This window comes from Pan troglodytes, chromosome 10 (genome assembly GCF_028858775.2).
Source record: "Pan troglodytes isolate AG18354 chromosome 10, NHGRI_mPanTro3-v2.0_pri, whole genome shotgun sequence".
In the NCBI taxonomy this organism is placed as follows: domain Eukaryota; kingdom Metazoa; phylum Chordata; class Mammalia; order Primates; family Hominidae; genus Pan; species Pan troglodytes.
In genome coordinates this window covers 46,756,790-46,781,428 of record NC_072408.2, presented here as the reverse complement: position 1 = coordinate 46,781,428, position 24,639 = coordinate 46,756,790, and the positions used below count along the sequence as shown (strand labels likewise).

At 52.9% G+C, this 24,639-nt stretch overlaps 2 protein-coding genes and 1 long non-coding RNA gene across 17 annotated transcripts; 1 reads left to right on the top strand and 2 right to left on the bottom strand.

The window, feature by feature from the left end:
• Positions 1–709: 709 nt before the first annotated feature.
• On the bottom strand, positions 710–8,290 carry DHH (desert hedgehog signaling molecule). The gene is made up of 3 exons (XM_016923501.4): positions 5,488–8,290; positions 2,404–2,665; positions 710–1,760 (listed from the first exon to the last, which is right to left on the bottom strand). The coding sequence occupies exons 1-3, from the start codon at positions 5,788–5,790 to the stop codon at positions 1,135–1,137; spliced, it is 1,191 nt and encodes a 396-aa protein (XP_016778990.1). The 5' UTR covers positions 5,791–8,290; the 3' UTR covers positions 710–1,134.
• Positions 3,542–6,766, top strand: LOC107967522 (uncharacterized). The gene is made up of 4 exons (XR_008538461.2): positions 3,542–3,618; positions 4,109–4,184; positions 5,400–5,466; positions 6,679–6,766. It is a non-coding gene; the product is annotated as an uncharacterized LOC107967522 (long non-coding RNA).
• Positions 8,291–8,410: 120 nt separating the features above from the next.
• LMBR1L (limb development membrane protein 1 like) lies at positions 8,411–24,343 on the bottom strand. 15 transcript variants are annotated; one of them, XM_016923493.3, is made up of 18 exons: positions 23,979–24,343; positions 21,766–22,269; positions 18,230–18,314; positions 17,193–17,226; positions 16,015–16,154; positions 15,717–15,820; positions 14,956–15,082; positions 14,360–14,428; positions 14,156–14,220; positions 13,737–13,809; positions 13,562–13,645; positions 13,389–13,465; positions 12,739–12,816; positions 12,517–12,590; positions 11,836–11,926; positions 11,668–11,734; positions 9,216–9,377; positions 8,411–9,011 (listed from the first exon to the last, which is right to left on the bottom strand). In XM_016923493.3, exons 2-18 carry the CDS (start codon positions 21,835–21,837, stop codon positions 8,944–8,946), a joined length of 1,470 nt encoding a protein of 489 aa, XP_016778982.1. In that variant the 5' UTR covers positions 21,838–22,269; positions 23,979–24,343; the 3' UTR covers positions 8,411–8,943. The 15 variants fall into 15 exon arrangements, with proteins under 15 accessions (XP_016778982.1, XP_016778981.1, XP_063641756.1 ...); XM_016923492.4 differs by lacking the exons at positions 21,766–22,269; positions 23,979–24,343 and adding an exon at positions 21,290–21,535; XM_063785686.1 differs by lacking the exons at positions 21,766–22,269; positions 23,979–24,343 and adding an exon at positions 21,290–21,485 and having other exon boundaries at positions 12,517–12,530.
• Positions 24,344–24,639: the final 296 nt, after the last annotated feature.

Here is a 24,639-nt window from a genome sequence, read left to right as displayed (position 1 = left end):
GGCGCTGAAGACCAAGCCAGTAGAAACAACAATCAGGGCCAGCGATCAGGAGGGGAGCTCGGGTTGCAATGCTGATATGCCCTTGTTTAGGGAATCTACTTCCCCCACATACACCCAGGCTGAATCCATTCTCTCTCTCTGAGCAGCCCTTCAGTAAGGAAATATTCCAGCCTCTTACTGTGCCCCCCTTCCTTTTTCAGGCCATGACTATGTGACGATTGCAAATTATTACCCAGGTTTCCCATGGATCATCAGTTGGCCCAGTGGCATATCAGAAAAAACATCCACCCCATCCAGGCCCTGCCACCAGGGTAGGATGGGGACCAGGACTACTGGCTAACAATAGGGGACTAGATGCTTTGAGTATCAGTACTCATAGGGGCCTGAGCCCCTGCTGGAGCCCCTATAAACAGAGAAGAGGTGTGCAGTCTTTCCCACCTGGGACGACCCTGGACCCTTCAGCCGCAGGAGCGAAATGCTGGTCCTCTCTGGGTGGGAGACGGAAACAGCAGCCTGGAAAAGGGTACGACTCTTGTGGGCTCTGTTGCTTATGGGTTGGGATGCCCCTTCTGAAGGGAGGAAAAGGGTCCCAAAGACCCTGCTGAGGAAGGAGGGGGAGCCGGAAGTAAGCTGTTAACTCAGGTTGGCCACCTTTCTCCCCCTCTCTGGAGGTGAATCACCCTCTGAATGGAAGTGTTTTCCAGTAAGCTCCTGAAAGCCTTCCCTTTATTAGCCCACCTTGTAGGAAAACGTCAGATGTCAGACTGGCTGGCTGTGTCAGACAGTGTTAATGCCATGCCCCAGCCCCTCACCTTGGCAAGCTGGGCAAGGGAATCATTATATTACAATTTATAAATAAGAAATAAAATAAAATTATCGGGTGGGGCTGAAGCACTGGGGGAGAGGCTAAATAGTCCTCTTTAAGGAGTGCGCACCATCAGCCCTACCTACCTAGGACCCGGTATCACCTCCTCCCAGTACGAGGTTGCCCCTAAGCCAGGCATAGCCCCATTTTCTCCCTCCCCCTCCCTCTCCCTCCCTTCCAGTCGGCATCGTCTGCTGTCCACAGCCCCATATCTCAGCCAGCAGGCCCTCGTTTCCTCGGGCGCTTCGAGGTTTCTATGCCTGGGACGCTCAGCCCAGTAGCTCCTCCGCTAAGCGGTAGAGGAGCCGAGAGTACCAATGCATGCCAGTCGGCTGGACGGCCCCGCCGGGGAGCAGCGCCCCTAGCGCGTGCAGCAGTCTCAAAGGGGCAAAAGCGCGGTGCGCCCACTGGTGACTCTCCAGAACCGCGTAGCACGAGGCCAGGACATCGTTCACCAGCAGCGTCCCGTGCGCGGTGAGCGGCGCGAACACGCCCACGGCTTCCTCCCGCGCCACACGGGCCACGCGCGCTGGCCGAAGCGCATCCCCGCCGGGCGCCAGCACCGAGTCCCCAGCGCGTAGCCGGCGCGCGAACACCGGTGCAAAGTCGCCTGGCGCGGGCGCCGGCCCTCGAGCGGCAAACACCAGGTGCCAGGGCGTGAGCAACAGTTTGCGTGGAGGCCACTCGGTCTCCACAGCCACAAATGAAGCCCGGCGCTGCAAGTCCCGGTCCAGGAAGAGCAGCACCGGCGTGGGCACCACCCGGCCTGACGCATCGGCCGCCAAAACCCAGTCTCCGCGGTGCAGTTCCCGCAGCCCCTTCCGCTCGCCGCTCCACAGGCGCACAGTAGCATTTCCCGGAAAGCAGCCGCCCGCCCGGACCGCCAGTGAGTTATCTGCAGGGAACAACCACAGGGAGGATTGAATCAAGACCAGCGGTTCCAGAATGATTCTCAAGGCCAGCGCAGATATCGCCAGTCATGGACAACACAATTTTCCGTTAATCTGACTGGCCCCAACCTGGGCAGAAAAGGAAGGGCGGTTTTTCTTTCTTTTCTTTTCCTTTTTCTTTTCTTTTCTATGTATGTATGTATGTATGTATGTATGTATGTATGTATGTATGTATTTTGAGATAGAATCTCGCTCTGTCGCCCAGTAGATGGAGTGCAGTGGCGCCATCTCGTCTCACTGCAACTTCTACCTCCCGGGTTCAAGTGATTCTCGTGCCTCAGCCTCACGAGTAGCCGGGATTACAGGCATACACCACCACGCCCAACTAATTTTCGTATTTATAATAGAGACGGGATTTCACCGTGTTGGCTAGGCTGATCTCGAACTCCTGACCTCAAGTGATCCGCCCTCCTCGGCCTCCCAAAGTGCTGGGATTAGAGGCGTGAGGCACCGCCTCGGCCTGGACGGGTGGTTTTCAACACTAAAGCCCGCTTGGTCTCCCCTAGGGTGGCAACAGGACTACTGCAGACTCAGTTTCCCGGAGGGAGCCCCCTTTGGGCGGATTTTACCACCCTCCTCCTACTGTACCAGCTTTGACCGACACGTGGACGTGGTTGCGGGACTCGTAGTAGACCCAGTCGAAGCCGGCTTCCACTGCGAGGCGCGCCAGCAACCCATACTTGTTGCGGTCGCGGTCAGACGTAGTGATGTCCAAAGCACGGCCTTCGTAATGGAGTGAATCCTGAGCGTGGTGGCCGTCCTCGTCCCAGCCCTCAGTCACTCGTAGGCGCACTCCGGGCCACATGTTCATCACGGCAATGGCCAAAGCGTTCACCCGCTCCTTACAACGCTGGCGGGGAATAAAGGAGTCAGTCTCCCCACCACCACCCTTGGGGCAAAAGGGACCTGGATAGGAGGGTTGATTCTTTGTTATTCCGGCCCTACTCTTACCCTTCCCAGCTTTTGAGTGTCCTGGAGAAATGAGAATCTGAGTCGATGGTAGTCACCAATCTGCACTCTGTTCCCAGGACGTCGTTGGAGAACTGTGGGGTCACCTCTGAGGTTGAGAGGGGGTGCCCATACCTAGCTCCTTCCCCATTTTTAATGCCCGTCCCTCACCCCTATTGGTTCAGGGACAGCGGCTCAACCTGGGAGAAGGACAGAGTTAGGAGGGCGAATGGAAGCGTGGTCAGGGAGGGCCTGGTTGCTCCCGGGGAGCCCCTGTTTGAGCCTGGCCCCCGCCCCAGGCACCGGCTCCCCTCCCTCCGCCTGATTCATCTTTTGTTTCATTGCCTTCCCTGGCACCGGGCATCGCTTCCTTCCTTCCTTCCTCCTCCTCCTTTGGGCCCTTAGCATTAACCCCTTCGTGCTCTGGGTGCCCCCCAGAGAGGTGCCCAAGAGGAGCTGTGCGGGATCAAGGCTGCTGGAAAAAGGATTGGGGTGGCGGGGGTTGCGCGAAGTACAATGGCCATTATCCGGGATGACTTAACCGAGCGAGAATCCTGAGCCCAGGCCGGGAACGCGCTGGGAGAAGCGGACTCAGCAGCTCCGGCCACAAAGGCGCTTTTCAGCCGCCCCGGCTCAGGGAGAGGAAAGGGCAGAAAGCCGCGCCCCCAATCCCTGCTCCGTCCGGCTAGGTCCCCTCCCCCCGCGCGGCCAGTCTTCCCAGTTCCAGCTAAGGCTCTGCCAGTCCGGAGAGCCCCTATCTCTCCCATCTCTGCTCTAGATGCAGCCCAGAAGGGCGTGGGAGTAGCACCTGAGAATAACGGTCTCCTTGTGCGGATCTGGGGAGCCCCCTGCAGGGTGAGAGTGGAGAAGAGGAAAAGAAGCTGCGGCTGGAAGCCTGCACCTGGGGGAGTGAGACCACAGTTATCTTGGCCGCTCCAGCCTGGGAGCGGGAGACCTTGGCGCGCACCATAGCAGGGACACCGCGGGAGGAGGGGCAGAGGGACAGCTTCCTTTTTTTCTTTCCCCTCCGACCTCTCACCTCGGACTTGGTTTTCTCCTAACAGAAAGACACTTTTCCCCTCTCCTTCTCTAGTCTCCTCCACCCCGCAGAGTTGGGGTTGGGTGGGGGGAAAACAGGAAAAGTGGTAGCTCCTTCCAACTTTGTCGTTTCGTCCCCTAAGGAGGCCCCGAGGCCCTGACCTGCGGGGGCAGCAGCCCAGTGCAGAGCCAACTCAATGGAGGCCTTTTGCAGCCAGGGTGTGGGAGATAAGTAAGACTGAGGGGGCTCCCAGGCCTGCTGGAGCCCCTCCTGAGCCTGTCCCTTGTTCTGCCCACTCTGCTGCAGGTGGCAACCAGAGGAAAGGGCCACAATGTTCCACGGCCAAGGAGGAAAGAAGGAATGCCCCCTTTCCCATCTCTAGGTAGGAGGAAGGCTTCAGGGCAGAAGCAAAAGGAATTATTTCTTCCCTGGACAGGTTTTCCTAACAAAGTAACCTGGAAAACTATGGCAATTAATCAGAGGAAATCCGTACCCCTCCCTCTCCCCCCACCTCCCCACTCCATACACAATTAGGTGGTGTAATGGAAAGTATATAGGGCTTAGAATCAGGAGTCCTGAATTCTAGTCCCAGCCATGCCACTTTAAATTGTGAGAGTTTAAATTGCTTTTCCTCCTGGGGGAAGTCCAGCTCTCAGATGTAAAATGAGGGTGGCAGTGGGGGTGGGGAGGGTTGGAGGAATGTCATCTCCCAAGTTTTCTTTCAGTTCTAACATTCAAGATCACTGGCCAGGCTGGATGAAGTGGCTCACACCTGTAATCCAGCACTTTGGGAGGCCGAGGTGGGAGGATCCCTTGAGCTCAGGAGTTCAAGACTAGCCTAGGCAACATGGCAAGACCCCGTCTCTACAAAAAATAAAAAATAAATCACTTGCCAGAGGTGGTCCTTCTCTTCCACCTCACTCTAGGTGGTTCCAATGCTCAAAAATGGTAGTGGAATTTATCCTAATTATGTAATTCCAAGGAAAGCCCCTGAGATAGGCAGAGCTTGGAAGACTTAGGAGCCCTCTGATTCTCAGGTGGGTCCATCTGTTATTCTCACTGAGGATTACTTTTTAACCCCAAGATTATCGTTTAGACCCTAGGATAGCCCTAGAATAGACCCTAGAATAGATGTGTCCTGGTTCTAGGACACGTTTCCCATGCCAAAAGCAATGTCCGCCCAGCCCCTCCTCAGGTAGATGGTCTGGTGACCTGACCCTTGGCCACCCCTGTCCCAGCCCTTTTCAGTCTCTTCTTTTCGGCCCACAGAGCTTTTCTACAATCAGGTCAGGAGCCAGGCTTCTATCTGCTGCCTAGCCAGCTCCTGGCCCCCAGCTCACCCCAGCCCTTCCTGCCTGGCTGGGTGGCTGACCCCCGGTCCACGCCTCAGCCATTTCCCGTCTCGCCTGCCGCCATCCTCCTTTCCCCGCCCTCGCTGCCTCTCCCAGCTTCACTCTCACTAGTCAGTCCCTCCTCCCCTCCCCATCCCAGACTATTCTAGTCGGGATCCGTCCTAATTACTCTGTCCAGCCAGCAAGGATTTTTTCCCCCCTGGGGCTGGTGACAAGGGAAATCTCTAAGGCTAAACTCTCTGTAGGTGAAGCTGGACTCACCCACCTGGGCTGCCATAGGAAAACGGAGGAGCTGGCAGTGCCCTGGCGCAGGTAGGGAGAGGCCCTCCTTACCTCGGTCATCAGGCGGTCGGCTCCACTGTTCTCCTCATCCTTGAAGATGATGTCGGGGTTGTAGTTGGGCACGAGGTCCCGGAAGCGCTCGGAGCCCCTTGCCACCCTCCCCTCCGCTGGCCCACTGGCGCCCAGGGTCCGCTCTGGCACGCCGGGCACAAATTGCTTGTAGAGTAGCGGCACGAGCTGCTTGCGCGCATAGCGGCGCCGGCCAACCGGCCCCCGGCCCGGCCCGCAGCTCTGGGCTGGCAGCGCCAGAAGTGCCAAGCAGCACAGGGGCAGTAGATTGGTCAGGAGAGCCATGGATACAGCGGACCTCGGCCAAAAGGGAGCGTTCTTGTCCTCACTAACTCTCCTGTCAGTTAGGCATCTCCACAGGCACCAGAGAGGGCAGCAGGCAGAGCTGCCCCCAGAGTGCCCTAGAGCTCTTGTGGCTCCGTGCACCTGGCTGCTGCTAGCTCTGCCCACGTGCCCCGGGAGCGGGCGGGGGGTGTCTAGGACCTGCTACTGACAAACCATCATAGCAGGGAAGGGGGGTCGTGGGTGAGTGCCAGCCCAGCCCGTCTCTGCTGCAGGACTCTGGTGCTGCCAGAACGCCCGGACTCCGGACTCCGCCTTAAGTGGCCCCTGGCCCCGCCCTCCGCCCTTCTCCCAAGACCGTCCCACCCCCTCCCACCCGGGCGGGGGATCTAGCCGGTCACTGATGGTCCATTTTGCGACTGAAGTGTGTCCCATCCTGGAAACCAGGCAGACACCTGCCTAGGAAATCCTTGTAGCTTTACAGTCCTTGGCTGCCTGAACATCCTTCTACCTCCAAGCCTAAACTTGGAACCAAACCACCCTCCTCTGATACTTGAATTGGAATTTTTACTCTCTCAAAGCCTACCCTGGCAGGCCATGCCCTCCGCTGTCATCCAGGAAGTATGGGTTCCAATTTCTGCCCAAGACCAGCCAAGCCCTTTGGGCATACAACCAGAGCCTCCCTTCTCTGTAGTCCTCCCCAGATCTCCCCGACTTCCATCTCTCCTCACACTCAGCATTAAGCAGGACTGGGAGGTGAGGATACCAGGAGCCCATTTCTCTACTAACTTTGCAGTCTCCTTTGGAACTTCCCCAGAACCAGGAACAGAGCTTGGTACTTATTGTCTCGTTTAGGACTTCCAACTTTTTCCCCCTTCTCTTCTTTGCCAGGCATCTAATAGCTGCTGTTTTTCAAATGAATGACTTGTCAGTTGGAAGCTGCTGAAGGGCAGTGGACACTCAAAAGTCTTTGTAAGAGGTGAGGATCACTTCCCTTAACCGTCCATCTAGGCACCTCTCCAGCTTTCTCCCTCTCTGGACTCCCAGGGCTCCATTTTCAGCCACTCAGATCTCATCTCAGAGGCACCACATCCAATTTCTTTTGTTTAGAAGTCATTTCTTCTAAGAAGCCTTCCTTGATGTCCCAACACTGCCCACCTGTGTTCCCTCGAGAACCATTACTTAACTGCAGTGTTAGAACAGTATTAGAATTATCTGGCACCTTACTAGACAAAGCAATCTTAAGCACACACATATTTATCATGTATCTCCAAGGTTAAGTGCCTACTCTACAGAAGGGTGCTTTGCAAGTATTTGTGGAATCTACACTTTGTGTTTCATATTCACCCTCCCCTCACCACACTCTATGGCTAGTACTCATAGCAACTTTGTGTACATTAGAAAAAACCAGGCCAGGCACAGTGGCTCACTCCTGTAATCCCAACACTTTGGGGGCTGAGGCAAGGACTGCTTGAGGCCATGAGTTGAAGACCAACCTGGTCAACATAGTGACACCCCGTTTCAAAAAAAAAAAAATTAATTAGTGGGAGGTAGTGGTACATGCCTGTAGTCTTAGGTACTCAGGAGGCTGAGGAAGGAGGATCACTTGGGTGCAAGAGTTCAAGGCTGTAGAGTGAGCTAAGATCATGCCACTGCACTCTAACCTGGGTGACAGAGTGAGACCCCCCCCCCCAAAAAAAGATGGCTGGGTGTTGTGGCTCACCCCTGTAATTCCATCATTTGGGGAGTCCAAGGTAGGTGGATCACTTGAGCTCAGGGGTTCAAGACCAGCCCAGGCAACATGGCAAAACCCCATCTCTACTAAAAATACAAAAATTAGCCAGGCATGGTAGCATGTGTCTGTTGTCCTAGCTATTCTGGAGCCTGAGCTGGAAGAATGGCTTGAGCCCAGAATGCGGAGGTTGCAGTGAGCTGAGATTGCACCACTGCACTCCAGCCAGGGTGATAGAGCCAGACCTTGTCTCACAAAAAAAAAAAAAGAAGAAGAAAAAAGAAAAAAAAAGCACCCCTTCCTCAAGATGACTGACATTTATTAGAAAACTAGCATAGTAACTATCCACACAATGACTATGAGGTGAATGGTGTCCCTGGAAGCTGTGCAATACACAATCTGTATAAGCCTAAGTTTTGCACTCTTACTCCCAACATAGCACATGGGCTTTTCAAGAAACTGATGGCCTCTAGTAAAAAGCTAGATTCTTCTCTCAGGTAGGAAATGAAAATCCTTGTCAGCCAGCCACTTATTTTACTCTATATCCAATAGTTAAGCCAGGGAGGATAGGGCTGAAGGTGTGAGTGTATCGGGGGAGGTTATCCTACTCCTATGCCCATGTCCTACCCCCAATACTCAAGGTACAGAAACAAGGCCATGAATATAAGGAGGAGTCAGGGGACAAGCCAGCTTTAAGCAAGACTGAGGATGGAGGAGTTTCCCACTGCCCAACTGCATGGCCTAACACCAGATCCAAGTCCCCAAAGGATGGTAATAATATAGATGAAGGGGAAGGAAAAGGATGGTGGGCAGGACCCCTCTGCTTCTCTTACTGGGCAGACGCCGGGCTAGTGGGAGCAAGGCTGTTCAAATATACACAGAGACAGGTGCTTTAAAAAAACAAAGCAAACCCTGGGATCAACTTTATTGCTGATGGCTGAAGCCTCCTCCTCCCTATCCCCTTGGTCTTTCAGGTGGTCCAAAGCCCCTCCAGGATAGCACAGTGCTTAGGCTCTGCTGGGCCAGAGGCAAGGGAGACAATCTATCTCCCGAGCCTGCCCTGGCCCAGTCCTTTCCCTGCCCCTACCCCACCTTATTGCACATCAAATCATGTAAACATGGCTATGGGGATGGCCCAGAACAGCAGTGAGGCAGATTGATGTGTAAACAGATTTGGGATCAGGGGCTAGACCCAGTCACCCAGCCCTACCCCATGCTGAGGCCACAGTTAAGTATGGAAAAGCAGGGGGTCCTGGTCCCAAACTCTGGCTCAGATTATGCAATAGTGCAGATGGCTCTGCTCCCCTCTGCCACCCACCCTCTCAGATTCCAGGTCCTGAGGTCCAAGTAGCCTTGGGCTTCCCTCCAGGCCTAGGCAGCAGATGGCAGTGTCCAGTTTTTTCCTTCCCACCCCCAGCTGGAGGTCACTGGTGCTGGGTCTTCCTAGATGCCTGGGGGAAACCGGAGACGGGCAGCGGCAGTCTGTCCAGCCCTGGAGAAGAGGAGATGGGCAGTCAAAAGCAAGTCAAAGGTCCAGTCCGTTAGGGACCAGGCAGCCAAGCCACAGAATGTGTGGATGAGGTACGTTACCCACAAAGCAGGAAGCACACCCTCTCCCCTGCTGGGGTGATCCGTGATCCAGAGTGTCCTAGATGATTACCACCCCCAACTAGCCTGCACCCTCACTCCCTCTCACCAAAGGCCCGGATCAGCTCTGCCCGCACAGCTGCAGTGAAGGTCTTCACCAGACAGAGTGTGGTGAGGCCTGCAAAGGCTGCGTTGTAGAGGAACACAATGTAGAAATTGCCCAGCCAGTTGAAGCGTCCAAAGTCACCCAGCAGGTCAAAGCGAGTGAGCCCTGAAGCACAAAGGCCAGGATGAGAGGTGGGCTCCCCAGGCCCTTTTCTGCTACCAGCCCAACTTTCTGCTGCCTCCTGGTGGCCACATTTCAACACTGCAACTGATAGGCTGGCCTCTCCCAATTCTACCACCCAAGCTGTCTCAAGAGCAGTTCGGGACTGTTCTAAGTGTCAGCAGCTAGGCTTGCTTCAACTTCGCTTCCAGAGTCTGGTATCTTCTCCTCCAGTGAGGCCTCCTCTGGCTCCTGGCGTCCCCAGGAACTCCCAGGGCCTACTACTTGTTCCTGGGCCTGGAATAAGCAGTTCACCAAGTTTTTTTTAGTAGACAGAACAGTGTGGTTGCTGGGCGCTCATACTGATCAGGCTGCTTTGGTTCATATCCCAACTCCACCCCTAACTAGCTGTGTGATCTGGGGCAATTTCCTTAAATTTTCTGTGCCTCAGTTTCCTAAGAATTAAATGAGACAACACACATAAAGCACTGTCTGTGCCAGGCACTATTCTAATATTTACTGGTCCCCTCATAATATTATCATAAATCAAAAAACTCTGCTCTCCACCTTTAAATATTCTTACCTGCATCCACCCTAAAGGAACTAACTGGAAGACCCACAAACCTACTTTCTTACAAATTCTCCTGGCATAAATACAAATGGTAGAGTGGAAATAATATAACGTTAAGAATGAAATAGAGCTGTTTTTTGTTTTGTTTAATTTGGTTTTGTCTTAAGACAGGGTCTTGCTCTGTTGCCCAGGTTGGAGTGCAGTGGCACAATCTTAGCTCACTGCAGCCTCAAACTCCTGGGCCCAAGCAATCCTCCTGCCTCAGTCTCACACATAGCTAGGACTATAGGTGTGCTAATTAAAAACACTTTTTTTTTTTTTTTTGGTAGAGATGGGGTCTCACTATATTGCTCAAGCTGGTCTAGGACTCCTGGCCTCAAGTGATCCTCCCACCTTGGCCTCCCAAAGTGCTAGGATTACAGGCGTGAACCACCAGGCCTGGCTCACAGCTGATTTCTTTCTTTTTTTTTTTTTTTTCTGAGACAGAGTCTCGCTCTGTCACCCAGGCTGGAGTGCAGTGGTACCATCTTGGCTCGCTGCAACCTCCACTTCCCAAGCTCAAGCAATTCTCATGCCTCAGCCACCTCCCAAGCTCAGCAATTCTCATGCCTCAGCTGAGATTACAGGCATGTGCCACCATACCTGGCTAATTTTTATATTTTTCATAAAGATGGGGTTTCACCATGTTGGCTAGGCCGGTCTTGAACTCCTGGCCTCAAGCTGATCTGTCCACCTTGGCCTCCCAAAGTGTGAGATTACAGACGTGAGCCACCAGGCCTGGCCCCAGAACTGACTTAAATATGAAATCACATATAAAATACAGAGGATGATGTGGTATTTAGGGGGAGGTAGGAGGGCGGCTGTTACCTCTGCAGCTCACATACTACCTTGGGGTGAACTAGTTACACTCTTGAACTTTTTTTTTTTTTTTTTTTTGAGATGAAGATTCACTCTTGTTGCCCAGGCTGGAGTGCAATGGCGTGAGCTCAGCTCACCGCAACCTTTGCCTCCTGGGTTCAAGTGATTCTCCTGCCTCAGCTTCCCGAGTAGCTGGGACTACAGGCATGCACCACCACGCCTGGCTAATTTTGTATTTTTAGTAGAGATGGGGTTTCTCCATGTTGGTCAGGCTGGTCTCGAAATCCTGACCTCAGGTGATCCGCCTGCCTTGGCCTCCCAAAGTGCTGGGATTACAGGCATGAGCCACTGCGCCCAGCCACTCTTGAACTTTTTAACCAGTTAATTCTAGATATAGCTCTAAAGGCAGGAGAAGGAGTGAGTTTATTATCTGACACACCAGTGTACAGAGAAAGCACTAGCCTGGGGTTCAGGAGACAAGGGTCCTAGACTGACTTGACCTTGCCTCAAGCCAGCTGTATAATCTGGGTTAATCAGGTAGCTTCTCTGTTTATTGTCTTTCAAATAGGAACATTTACTAGATTATTCACCCAGGAGAAAGATTTAGAAAAGTGTGCTCCCTGACCAAAAAGTAGAAGTAAATGAGAGGCAGTGGGATGTAGCAAATGTAAAAAGTATGTACTTTGACCCTGAAGCTCAGTGTAGGCACTTTACAGAGCCTCCCTTTCCTCATCTGTATAATGCGGATAATACCTACTCATGGGTTTGTTGTGGGAATTAGAGAAATTATGTATCTAAAGTGCCTGCTTTGCATCAGTAAGTACTCAAAAAAATCCAATTCCTTTATCTCCTCCTTTCAATACTTACCCAGGGTTCGAGAGAAGACAGGAAGTGCTGAGCTTAGGACCAGGAGACAGACACAGTTCCCAATTATCTGGGTGGAAGCAGGGAAAGGAGAGGTGAGGGTGGAAGAGCTGCAGGCACCTAGTGCCCATCCACACCCCCTGGGAGCTTCCCTTACTCCCTCCCAGCTACCTGCGTCATGGCGGTGTCGTGCCATCTGGGCCGCAGGCTCCGGAAGAGTGGAGAGCTATAGAAGCCCACAACTGAGGACACCATTAGGTAACTGCCACTGCATTAAGGAATAAATGGCTGGCTCCTAAGAATTAATAACTCATCTCAAAGGGAACAGAGCTCTCTCCCAGCCCACTTCTTTTTTTTTTTTCGAGACAGGGTCTCACTTTGTCACCCAGGCTGGAGTGCAGTGGTGCGATTTCAGCTCACTGCAACCTTGACCTTCTGGGCTCAAGCGATCTTCCCACGTCAGCCTCCCACGTAGCTGGGAATGCAAGCACGCACCACCACGCCTGGCTAATTTTTTGTACTTTTTGTAGAGGCCGGGTTTCACCATGTTGCTCAGGCTGGTCTTGAAATCCTAAACTCAAGCAATCCACCCGCCTCAGCCTCCCAAAGTGCTAGGATTACAGGTGTGAGCCACTGCACCCGGCCTCTTTTTATTTTCTTCTGATCAGATTCTACTGAACCACCAGCCCTCCTTTCAAAATTAAGTCTTTTCCTTCTTTCTGAACCTGAGGTTGATGAAAACTTGCCCCACTTCCCATCAGCGTTGCTCAGAGTCCCAAAGGAGTGCTCGGTCTAGAGTCCCAGGAGACAGGTTTGCTGAACAGAGGCAATGATGGGTTTCCAGAAGGATACAAGATGAGTACAACCTGAATGATGGCACCAAAGGAGCCCAGCTTGGAGAAGGAGACCTGGCCTAAGGAGGCACCCTGAGGAGTGGGGCAGTATCACTGTGAGCATTCCCCACCATCAGCACTACCTGGCACCCAGCCTTCCCGCTGTCCTCAGCTTCTGCCTCCTCTCCCCAGCTGTTCTTAGGCCCTCCCCAAAGGATATGGTGGGAGGGCAGCCTGGTACCTGCATGCCTCGGGGCATGGCAGCCTCATCGATGAGCAGCTCCAGGATGTGGATGGCCACAATGAGCACAGACAGGCCCTGTGTGAGGCAAGGTCAGACTCCCATCCCACCCCAGACCACAGCTGGACCCAAAGCTAAAGGAATGGGCAGAGACTCTGGTCCAACATTTTCAGTTTCCAAGACTAGCTCTGCTTCCAATGAGCTATATGGGACCTCATCAAGGCTGCTATTAGCAACAGAGTGCCTTTGAGGATATTATAAGATACATCTCCTCTAGATGGAAGGATTGCAAGAAGGCTGAATAGGAAAAGGCATCTCTCTTCCTTCAACTGATGAGATCTATAACTGAGTCCATAGGGGAATCGACTGAATTTCAATGTTTATTATTCTCATGCCAGGGCAAACCTGCACAACTCCTCACTGGCCCTGTGTCTTTGGGCAAGTCACTCAACTCTGTCTCTTCATCTACAAAATGGGGATTGATGTGCTCAACATTTGTGCTCACCACAGGCAGGACATAAAAGTAGGCACTCAGTGAGAAGCAACCACTATTACTGATGATAACCAGGTCCCTGCATTGCCTCCCCTCTCCCTGAGAAGGCCTCAAGTACTGAGGGTCCACTCCTCACCTCTAGGGCTGGTATACCTACCGTCAGCACCAGCAAGCACAGCATAGCCAGGGGGTAGCCCAGGTTCCGTTGCCAGGCTGAAGCCTTCCGCCTCTTCTCTGTGCAGGGATGGGAGGCTGTCAGCAAGCACCTGGAACCAGGGGCTACTCTCCTTGGGGAAACCCAGGTATCCCAAGCCCTACGAAGCCACATACCCAGCAGGACCCTCTGTGTCTGCAGAGCCAGGACCTGTCTGTGTAGCAGCTCCATGTCTAAAGGCAGCCAGCAGGAAGTAGGATCTGAGGGCAGAGAAGATGGTGTTGCTCTCAAGTCCTGCAGTTTCTGCCCAGGCCAAGCCTACCACCCCAGCAGGGAAGAACTGCAACTCACTACAGATCCTGCGGGTCAGGGCTGCCTCCTCAAAGGCTGAGCAGTACAGCTGCTCCTCCAGGTCTTCCAGCAGCTAGGGGCAGGGGAAAGGAAGAGACTAACTGTCAGAGGCTCCGTGACCCAAAGGCCCCAGGAGAACCCTGTTCTTCCCAGGGCTCCGTAGTCCCAGGCTTCCCCGAGACCCTCATTCACCACCCTGTGGCCCACAGCTTTGCTCAGTCCCTCCCAATTGCCCTGTATTCTGCCCTGCATGTCTGGTGACCAGCTCTGCATGATAGGGGTACAGAATACAGGAACCAACAAAGGCTGTAGCTCTCTGCAAGTTGTGTACTACACAACCATAGGGTTGTTTCATTGTTTGGTTCCAGCTCTGCAGGAAGCTCACCCTGCAGGATCAAAGAGCAAGGAATACCACATACCCGGGGCTTGACTAGCAGCTTCCCAGTGACGGAGAACATGCGGGCGAGACCCAGTGGAGTACACACTGTAGGGACAAGAGCCAGTCACTTGCCAGACCCTGCTCTCCACCCCTTCCCTAACATGCCCCCCATTCCCTTTCCTTCTAGCCTGGTTACTCTGGTCCAAGGACCCTGCCCATTCCCTCCCAGACCCTGTACACTCACCCAGGAGCAGCAGAACCCCAAGGAAGGAGATGCATGAGTAGAGGTAGGGGAGATAGTACTCCCAAAAGTCTAAGGATAAAAAAAAGAGGCATGTCAGCTCATCTCTCCTTACTTACTGTCCCCAGGCTGACAGGCCTCAGAGTCTAGACAAGGGCACAGTCCCCACAGGGGTTAGGCAATTAATACAAATGAAGAAAGCTGGCCAGCATTAGCAGAATAGGGAGTGGCAGGGCCTATAGTAAACTGGAGATCCTAACCCCTAACTAAAGGGTACAACTGCTATTTGGCCCCCATCGCCAGGGACTAATGTAGCCAGATCTTCTCCTTGTCAAACAAAGTTAGATATCTGGATATTAATGTGAAACCTCCCAATTTAAAATGTTAGCAACTGAATAATATATATTTTTAAAACCATTGCATGGGCCCAATGAAACATTTCTGCAGATTGCATTTGGCCAGATGTCTATCAGTTTGAAACTTCAGTCTAAGGGAGAAGGTGCCAACATTTTCCACTTTAGAAGGTTACAGTCATTCCAGGCAGGGGGACATGGGCCAACTGAAAAGCCATGCAGCCTGGAGGAAGCTGGGCCGCTCACCATAGAGTGACTCTCTGTTGGCCTTGTTCTTGTCCACAATGGCTGATGCCACCCACACCATACCTAGCACCAGCAGAGTGAGGAGCATCAACATCACCACTGTCTCATAGACCCGGCCCAGGACACCCTACGGGAGGAGGCAACCAGTGAAGAAGGTTAACATCAGGGCAGTGTGGGAACATTGGAGATGGCAGGCAGCCTGTGGGAACCAGAAAGGTTTGGATTCAGGAGGTAAGAGAAAGGGTTTTCCTCTTATTCTGCTAAGTTGCTCTGTCTTCCCACTCCCCAGTCTAAGGTCACCCCGCATACCAGGTGTTCTTCATTTGCATCTCCTTTCCCCAAACCTATTCCTTGTCATTGTGTGCTCTGGGAGGCTGACCTCCGAGGTCTGCATCCCACAAGCTCTTTGCCCTCTGGTTTCGCATCCAACAGGAGAATGGAAGGTAGAAAAAAGGTGAGGGTATGTTTCCTGTGAGTCCTCCCACGTCTGCCACCATGGTTTTGGCAGTGATTATGACACTAAGACAACAGCTCCTCTCTGGGCAGCTTCACATCCCTGGCTTCAGCTATTAGTGGGTTCTAGAAACCATTTCCTCCCTTTGTCCCTACAGGCCTAAGGGTGGTAATGACTTCCTACTGTCACTAGAGCCTCAAACTTCCTTTAACTAAACCTCTGCGAATAGCCTCTTTATTAAAATCTCTTCAGTTGAACCATGTGTGTGGAATTCCGTTTCCTGCCTGGATACATATCCCCTACTTACCTTTCTGGAGCCAGCAAAGCCCTCAGACTCAGTGAAGAAATATGCAAAGGGCATGAGGAAGATGAGGGACAGGTTGGAGAAGAGAAAAACAAGGTTCCAGAGGCCTAGAGCAAAAAAGGAAAAGCAGAAGTGGTCAGTAAGGGGAGGGGCAACCCACAGGAGACTGACCATTTGCAGGAGAAGCAGAGTGGGAAGGTGCGACATATGACTGATTGGCGCACGGCTGCCTGAGTCCACCCGACTCTATCTGCTCTCTGCTCCCTATCCCCACCCCAAGCAGCTTCCAGGAGCCACACACCATGGATGAGGGAGCCGTTGAGCCACTGGATGTAGTAGTTCCGAGGCAGGGAGAGCAGCACCTCATTGCTGATGATGGAGAAGGGCAGGAGCAGGACAGCACCCAGGGCAATTGCCAGGGTAAAGGTGCACAGCTCGAGCCTGGGCAGAGAAGGGGACAGTGTCCTTGCTTAGCTCAGCACTCACTACCCTGTGCTGAAGAAGCCCCATTTGTCCTGAGGGCACCTGTGGCCTCCAGAACCAGCTGTAGCAATCACAGAGCTAAGGAAGGAGCTGTCCAGCTGGGGTTCTACCCACTGCCACCCCACCCTAGCTCTTTACCTCCAGGGAAGCCCCAGCTCATGGGATGGGCACAGCCTCGGGCATTCATGGGAACCTGGTCACCTGCCATGTCACATACCCAGGCTGTCCCCAGGAATGTGGTCCTCCCATACATGCCTATCAGTTATGCCAGGTATGATGCCAAAACTAGGGGACCTGGCTTCTCTTCTTTGCTCAGGGATATGGATTTCTGAGCTTACCTCTTTTAGCCCAGATAAGCACAGGGTCATCCCATATGGCTATGCCCTGCACAAAGGCATGAGGGCAAAGGAGGACAAGAGGGAACTGAAACCTAGCTTCATAGCCAAGGTCTATGCCCCGGGCTGCATATACTGAAGATGGGCACTTCTAGCTCGTTGGTCCATCAAGGGTGGAGGGCTGCCTTCTGATCTATTGACTCAAAGGAGTCATATCTCTATCTTTCTCTGTATGTACCAGTGAACACTGGCAGCCTGGAATATGGGCCTTTCTCCCAGAACCAAGCACGCCCCTCCCTCAGGGGTTCCCACCTTCCCCACACCCTGCTCTTTTTCCATCAATGTGCATCCCCACTCCACTCCCTCCCTATTGGTCGCTGGGAGGTGAAGCCAAGCCGGAGCCATTTCCGGTGACTCAGGCCCCAGCAGACGTTCCTGGCCATGAGGCTCCCACAAGCTCCTGGCCTAACCAGGAAGACAGGAACAGCAGCTTTTCTGAGCATCCCCAGGGTGAGGTAAAGCCGGAAGCCAGAAATGGGGTGGAAACAGAAACTCTCTCTTCAGTGTGTGAGACTTCCCCCTTCTCCCTCCAGCTCCAGGCCTCCCTAGATCCCAGTTCCTAAAGACCACTGATGTTAGGTGCTGAGGCAGGGACACTTACGCAATCTTGTTGACGGTGGCATCTTCATCATCCACTGTAAGAGACAAAGGCACGGGGAAGAGGCAGGAGGACATCAGGGGGCAGCTCTGAGGCCGTTAGTATTACAATGTGCTCCCTGCCCCATCCCTGCCCCCTCAAAGAAGGCAGAGCTGAACAGGAGGCTCCAGGAGACCACACATTATGAACTCCATAGCCTGTTCTCCAGCCAAGGTGGCAGCTTAAAAATCAGTGGTCCCAGGTGAAGAGAATACAGGCCAGACATTCCTATACTTCTTTCCTCCTCCCTAGATCTCTCCCATCACAAGTTCCTCTTTATATGTTCAAACTATTAATATAATAAACAACTAGTCTGTGAGGTTGGTTACATCAGTGGCTGGGTCCAGGAAAGGGAAAAGAGAGGAGGGGGAAGGGGAGATTCACACAGAAAGTCCCCAGGGGAATTACTCTAGGGTAGCTGCCTTGTTGAGGGGGTACTCATCCTGAGCCATCCTAAGAGGAGGAAAGGCTGGAGCTAGGAACTGGGGCAAGTGTGCCCCCACCCCCAATTACACAATGTCTAGGGAAGGAAAGCTGCGATCTGAGCATACTCAGGCTCCCCATAAAGAGAAAGGCCACCATCACCAGGTTCCCCAGTCATCAGGGAGGTCTCTGGTCCTGGCTGTGGAAGCACTAGGAGAGGAGATGACACAGAGCCTGTGCCCGTAATGACATTCATCCAGCAGTTGCTCACTTCAGGTTCACAAAGGGCTTTCACATTAACCATCTCCTTTGGTCCACACAATGGAGTAGGTAGACATTGTTATGCCCATTTTGTAGGATGAAACTGAGGATCAGAAATGTTATATGACTTGCCCAGCAGACACGTCCATCTAGCCGCCCTTGCCCCTATCTTGCAGAAAGGGAGGCTGAAGAGGCAAAGGCTCCAGAACAGCCCCACACAGCCACTGCTCCTTTCCCAGTGGGTACCATAGGCCCATTCCCCTGAGGCTGGTCCATGGCAACAGGGACTCTGGCAGGAGGGAGGGAAATCAAAGTACCTGTGGTGAACTCAGCAGGCTTCTTGAAGCGGGTCAGGAAGATGTGGCAGAGGATGTACAGTGTTGCAAACAGAAGTGTTGATATCTGTAGCAGAATATGAGCTGGGATGAGAAGCTCTAACCTTCAGCACACTCCACAGCCCCAAGGGCCTCTCTGTTAATTCCAGGCCATCACTTCCTCAAGATAAGGCTCCATACTTCCAAGGGTTCCATCTGGAAGTATGTTCTGTTCTGATCCCCCAGGTACTTCCTTCTAGTCAGGGCCCCAGGGGCCTCAAAGAAGGGCCAGACAGGGGCTGCCCCATGCACCTGGGGAAACAGCAACATGCCCAGCCCTACAAGGACTTCATTGGGAGAAAATACCTTCAGCCCAACTCTGGTTGGTAAATGGGCAAAGAAAACTCCTAGAAATGCACATGCACACGCATTTCAAACCAGCTACAGAACCAGAGGGAATTTACTCCGAGCACATTATTGGGAATGAAAGCAGGTTTGAGGGGAGGAAGACGTCTGCATTGTCCTGGCACCCCATTGCTACCCCACCCTCCTACCTCCATGCACACTGCTGCCTTGACCCAAAGAAGGTGTCATGTTTCTAGACCAAGTCACAACTTCTATTCCATGCTTATTCAGGGGCCTGAAAGATCAGGTCTGCTCTGGGCCAAACCAGAGTCTCATTTAATCCTCTACCCCTAACAGTGGGCTTTAGCTGGGGCCCAATATCTATAGTGTTTCTAGAGCTGGCTGGACTGCCAAGTGACAGTGATGGCGGAACTCAGCCAGGTTAATCTGCATATTCATTCCTACTCTACTCCAAGTAAGCTGCTGCTGCCCAGAGGAGGAGCCATTGGCTAGCTTGGCTCTATAATCAAGAACAGAGAGTCTCCGCCAGGCACTGTGGCTCATACCTGTAATCCCAGCACTTTGGGAGGCCGAGGCAGATGAATCACTTGAGATCAGGAGTTCAAGACTAGCCTGGCCAACATGGTGAAACCCCGTCTCTACTAAAAATACAAAAATTGAGCTGGGCGTTGAGGCTCACACCTGTAATCTCAGCACTTTGGGAGGCCACAGTGGGAGGATCATGAGGTCAGGAGTTCAAGACCAGCCTGACCAACACGGTGGAACCCCATCTCTACTAAAAAAACAAAAATTAGCTGGGTGTGGTGGTGCATACCTGTAATCCCAGCTACTCAAGAGGCTGAGGCAGGAGAATCACTTGAATTCAGGAGGTGGAGGTTGCAGTGAGCTGTGATGGCGCCACTGCACTCTAGCTTGGGTGGCAGAGCAAGACTCCATCTCAAAAAAAATTACAAAAATTGGCTGGGCGCAGTGGCTCACGCCTATAATCCCAGCATTTTGGGAGGCCGAGGCGGGAGGATCACGAGGTCAAGAGATCGAGACCATCCTGGCCAACATGGCGAAACCCTGTCTCTACTAAAAATACAAAAATTAGCCAGGCGTGGTGGCATGCACCTGTAGTCTCAGCTACTTGAGAGGCTGAGGCAGGAGAATTGCTTGAACCCGGGAGGCGGAGGTTGTAGTGAGCCGAGATTGTGCCACTGCACTCCAGCTCTGGCAACAGAGCAAGACTGAGTCTCAAAAAAAAAAAAAAAAAAAAAGCCGTGTGTGGTGGCAGGTGCCTGTAATCCCAGCTACTCGGGAGGCTGAGGTACAAGAATCACTAGAACCTGGGAGGCAGAGGTTGCAAGAGGTTGCAGTGAGCAGAGATAATGCCACTGCACTCCAGCCTGGGCGACAGAGTGAGACTAGGTCAAAAACAAAACAAAACAAAACAAAACAAAAAAAACACCAGAGAGTCTCAAGAAGAGAAGTTATTGTGTTTGAGATAGGCCAAGAATACAAGATCAGTCTCATGGCTCTTCCAGTCTCCAGAAAGGGCTGACCCCACAAGGAATACACATACAGCTATCTGTACAAGGAGGGAAGAATCCACAGAGACGCAGGAGAGCCATCGATCTAGAACAAAGTCATAGCTTTTGATATTAGGGAAGCAGAATAGAAGGAGCCACTCAGATTGTAGCTGCAAGATTTTTATAGCCTGTGTTCTGCTCTAGGCTTGTGTAATAGCCAGGAAGGTGGGAGGGCTCAAAAGGTCAGGCTGGAGTTCCACGCAGTTCCAAGAAGCTAGGTTGCTCTCTAGCCTCTAGATGACAGCCAGGTGGGGGAGGCACCATAAGTCTTCAGGCTACCCTTAGCCAGCACTGATGTTCTCAGCTCATGGGACTAAAGGATTAGGGAGACATCCAGGAGGCTGCTTCTGTCCAAGGTCTCATCCCTCCCTGTTGTCTAGGAATTTGAGCCTCCAGCCCGACACTGTCTCAAGGCCTGGGTGTGCCTCTGCAATATGCCCAACCCACCATGTGGACTGTCCACCAAGAAACACACAAGGAAGGCTTGCCGAAAGCACACTTCTACTGGAGTTGCACACACAGACTAATATACTTTCCTGTCCTCACAGATAAGAGCAGACCTAATTATGTCCTGGCTCAATTTACCCCTCCTCCAATCAGGCTGCCCAGGGCTGGCTAGAGCCCAGCCTGAGAAAAATGAAGGGAATGACCCCAACAATGGATTCCCACACTTACTAACATTTCTTTCTGTTTTTCCAAACCATTCCCTTTCCATTTACTATCTGGAGATGAGGGTTGCCCTGGGGAGCTCTGGGGAAGGACACAGGAGAAAGGAGAGAGGTGAAAATTCAAAGCAAGGCTGAGAAAGATATGACACCCTAAGCTCCACTGGGTACCCCTACCCCTGAATTGAGTAGTCCACTTCTGTGCGCAAGGTTCAGTTGTCGCTCTAAGTGGCAGGGAGGGCGTAAGGAACAGCAGCCAGGTACCCTCTGAAGCCCTGGGAGGACCACTCACTGGGGAAACCCCGGAATGGCTGAGAGGCTGGGAACCCAGCCTTGCAGGGTTTCAAACAAACACCAATGAGAAAGAAAAAAGACGGGGGAATACTTGGTTGTTCCTCATCTCTACATATTAGGATCCACCCCAGCAAGACTCCTTTCTTCCAAAGCAGGAGATGACCCACCAAGTCCCCAGGTTCCTCCCGTCTGCCATCCCTACACCTCCCCTCTTTTCTGGAATCAAGCTCAGTGTGACGACGTCTCCCCTTCATCCAACGTCAGCTGAGTTTGCCCTCAACCCAGTTTGAGAAGCAAACCCATCCTTCCCCGATTATCAGACTAAGGCAGACTCCGCAGGCTCTCAGACCCCGGAGACCCCCAACAGGAAGACGCGCTGGGTGAGGGGTGGGAGGGAGGGGCAGGGGAGGGGCGTGTGGGGGAGGAACGGAAACGACGGCCTTTGTTTATCGCTCAGGGACCCAGCTGATCCCATCTAGGGGATCGCTAGCCGGGCACCCGCCCTTCTGCCCGGACGGAGGCCTCCGTCGCCCGCCGCTGGCCCAGGCATGGTTTGACGGCACTCTGAGACCAGGTGGGCTCGGACCCCAACCTCCCCGTCTCCCGCAACCCCCGCTTCTCCTCGCCGGGGCCCCGCACTCACAATACACTCGCGGATCCTCTCGTGGAATAGCTGTTCTCGCACGGATAGCACTTCGTAGTCAGGTGCTTCCATACTCTGCTCAGCATGACTGGAGCCGAGGTGCCTCTGGGCCCGGGAAGGACGAGCGGGGAGGAAGCCGCCGCCGCCAAGCACCCGGACCCAGCCTAGGAGCCTTTCCTCGCAGCCTGCGACAGAAACTCGGGGCAGTCTGGGGCTCAGATACAGTCGTCCGGACGCCCCGCCCTTAAAGGGGCAGGCACCACCCGCCTCGTTTTAAAGGGCTCTGTCCTCCCTTTGCTCCCCACTCTTTAAGGTCGGGTCGCGCTCACGTTTCAATGCAAACACCCGCCACTAGGCTCGCTACGAGGAAGCGCCGCTGAGGGTCCATCTTTTTAAGAGATCTAGTGACGACACAAGGGATGGGCGGGTTCCTTCCAGGGGGAGGAACTCATTGGCTCCTGGAGAGCTGCCGTTCATCGCTGGAGGAGTGCTGATAGGCTCGCCCTGTGGAGGAAGGCGGGATCTTTTGGGCCTACCGCTGCCCATACTAATAGAGCAACTGTCTCTCTTATCTGGGAAAAGTGACGGTTCCTGGATTTTAGTAGCAGCCAAGATTTTAGTATGACCTTGGTTAAATGAACCGTTTGAAGCAGGCCAGCCAGGCAGGATGTGAGGGCACCCTAGGGGTTCTGAAATGTACCGCTGCCCAGTAACCGATGTTCTGTAGTAGCATTTTCTGTGTGTTTGTGTTGGGGTGCCCCTCCCCACACCCCCACCCCGCTTTCCCGCTGCCAGGAGTTTTCATTCAATCATTTTTGTGGAAGACCTAGTGTGTGCTAGAACAAATACTGAAAAATACTGGAGAGAGGACTACAGAAATACCTTGCAACTTTGTGAAGAAATGCCCACAAGGATCATTGAAGAGTAGGGCTGAGTCAAACATTAGCTAACCACTTACTATGTGCCATTCACTTTATAGTCGTTATCTCAGCCATGTTACCCAGGCTGATCTCGAACTCCTAGTCTCAAAGTGATGGGCCTCCCAAAGTATTGGGATTACAAGGCGTGACCCACCCAGCCTATTATCTCATTTTTAACATCACAACAACACTTCAGAGGAAGATGTTGTGATTCAGCTTTTATTTCTTTATTTATTTTTGAGACGGAGTTTCGCTCTTATTGCCCAGGCTGCAGTGCAATGGTGTGATTTCGGCTCACTGCAACCTCCGCCTCCCGGGTTCAAGCGATTCTCCTTCCTCAGCCTCCCGAGTAACTGGGATTACAGGCATGCGCCACCGCGCCCAGCTAATTTTGTATTTTTAGTAAAGACGTGGTTTCTCCATGTTGGTCAGGCTCATCTTGAACTCCCAACCTTAGTTGATCCGCCCACCTCGGCCTCCCAAAGTGCTGGGATTACAGGCGTGAGCCACCACGTCCGGCCAAGATTGTGTGTGTGTGTGTGTCTTGGAAGTAGACAGGATTTAGACGAAGGGAGATTTTCTTTTAAGTTATTTATTTTTGAGACAGTCTCACTCTGTCGCCCAGGCTGGTGTGCAGTGGTGCGATCACGACTCACTGTAGCCTCCAACTCCCAGGCTCAAGTGATCTTCCCATCTCAGTCTCTTGAGCAGCTGGGATCACAGGCGGGCACCAGCACACTTAGCTGATTCTGCCATGTTGCTCAGGCTGGTCTTGAACTCCTGGGCCCAAGCTGTCGGCCTGCCTTGACCTCCCAAAGTGCAGGGATTACAGGCGTGAGCCAACAGACCCGACCTCCTCTAAATTCTTAAAGCAACATCCAGCTGCATAGTTCAGTGAGCAGTTAAAAATTGGCCATAGCCGCGCGCGGTGGCTCACGCCTGCAATCCCAGTACTTTGGGAGGCTGAAGTGGGCGGATCAAGAGGTCAGGAGATCGAGACCATCCTGCCTAACACGGTGAAACCCCATCTCTACTTAAAACATAAAAAATTAGCCGGGCGTGGTGGCAGGCGCCTGTAGTCCCAGCTACTCGGGAGGCTGAGGGAGGAGAATGGCGTGAACCCGGGAGGCGGAGCTTGCAGTGAGCCGAGATCGCGCCACTGCACTCCAGCCTGGGTGACAGAGCGAGACTCCATCTCAAAAAAAAAAAAAAAAAGAAATTGGCCATAAGGCCGGGCGCGGTGGCTCACGCCTGTAATCCCAGCACTTTGGGAGGCCGAGACGGGTGGATTACCTGAAGTCAGGTGCCCAGAGCAGCTCCGTCGGGGAGACCCTAACCCAGCGGCACTAGAGGAATTAAAGACACACAGAAATATAGAGGTGTGAAGTGGGAAATCAGGGGTCTCACAGCCTTCAGAGCTGAGAGCCAGGAACAGAGATTTACCCAACAGCAAGCCAGTCATTAGCATTGTTTCTATAGATATTAGATTAACTGAAAGTATCCCTTATGGGAAACAAAGGGATGGGCAGAGATAAAGGGATGGGTTGGGCTAGTTATCTGCAGCAGGAGCATGTCCTTAAGGCACAGATTGCTCATGCTATTGTTTGTGGTTTAAGAACGCCTTTAAGCGGTTTTCCGCCCTGGATGGACCAGGTGTTCCTTGCCCTCATTCCAGTAAACCCACAACCTTCCAGCGGGGCATTATGGCCATCATGAATATGTCACAGTGCTGCAGAGATTTTGTTTATGGCCAGTTTTGGGGCCAGTTTATGGCCAGATTTTGGGGGGGGGCTTGTTCCCAACAGTCAGGAGTTCAGGACCACCCTGGCCAACAGGGTGAAACCCTGTCTCTACTAAAAAATACAAAAATTAGCTGGGCATGGTGGTGGGTACTGTAATCCCAGCTACTTGGGAGGCTGAGGCAGGAGAATCACTTGAACATGGGAGTTGGAGG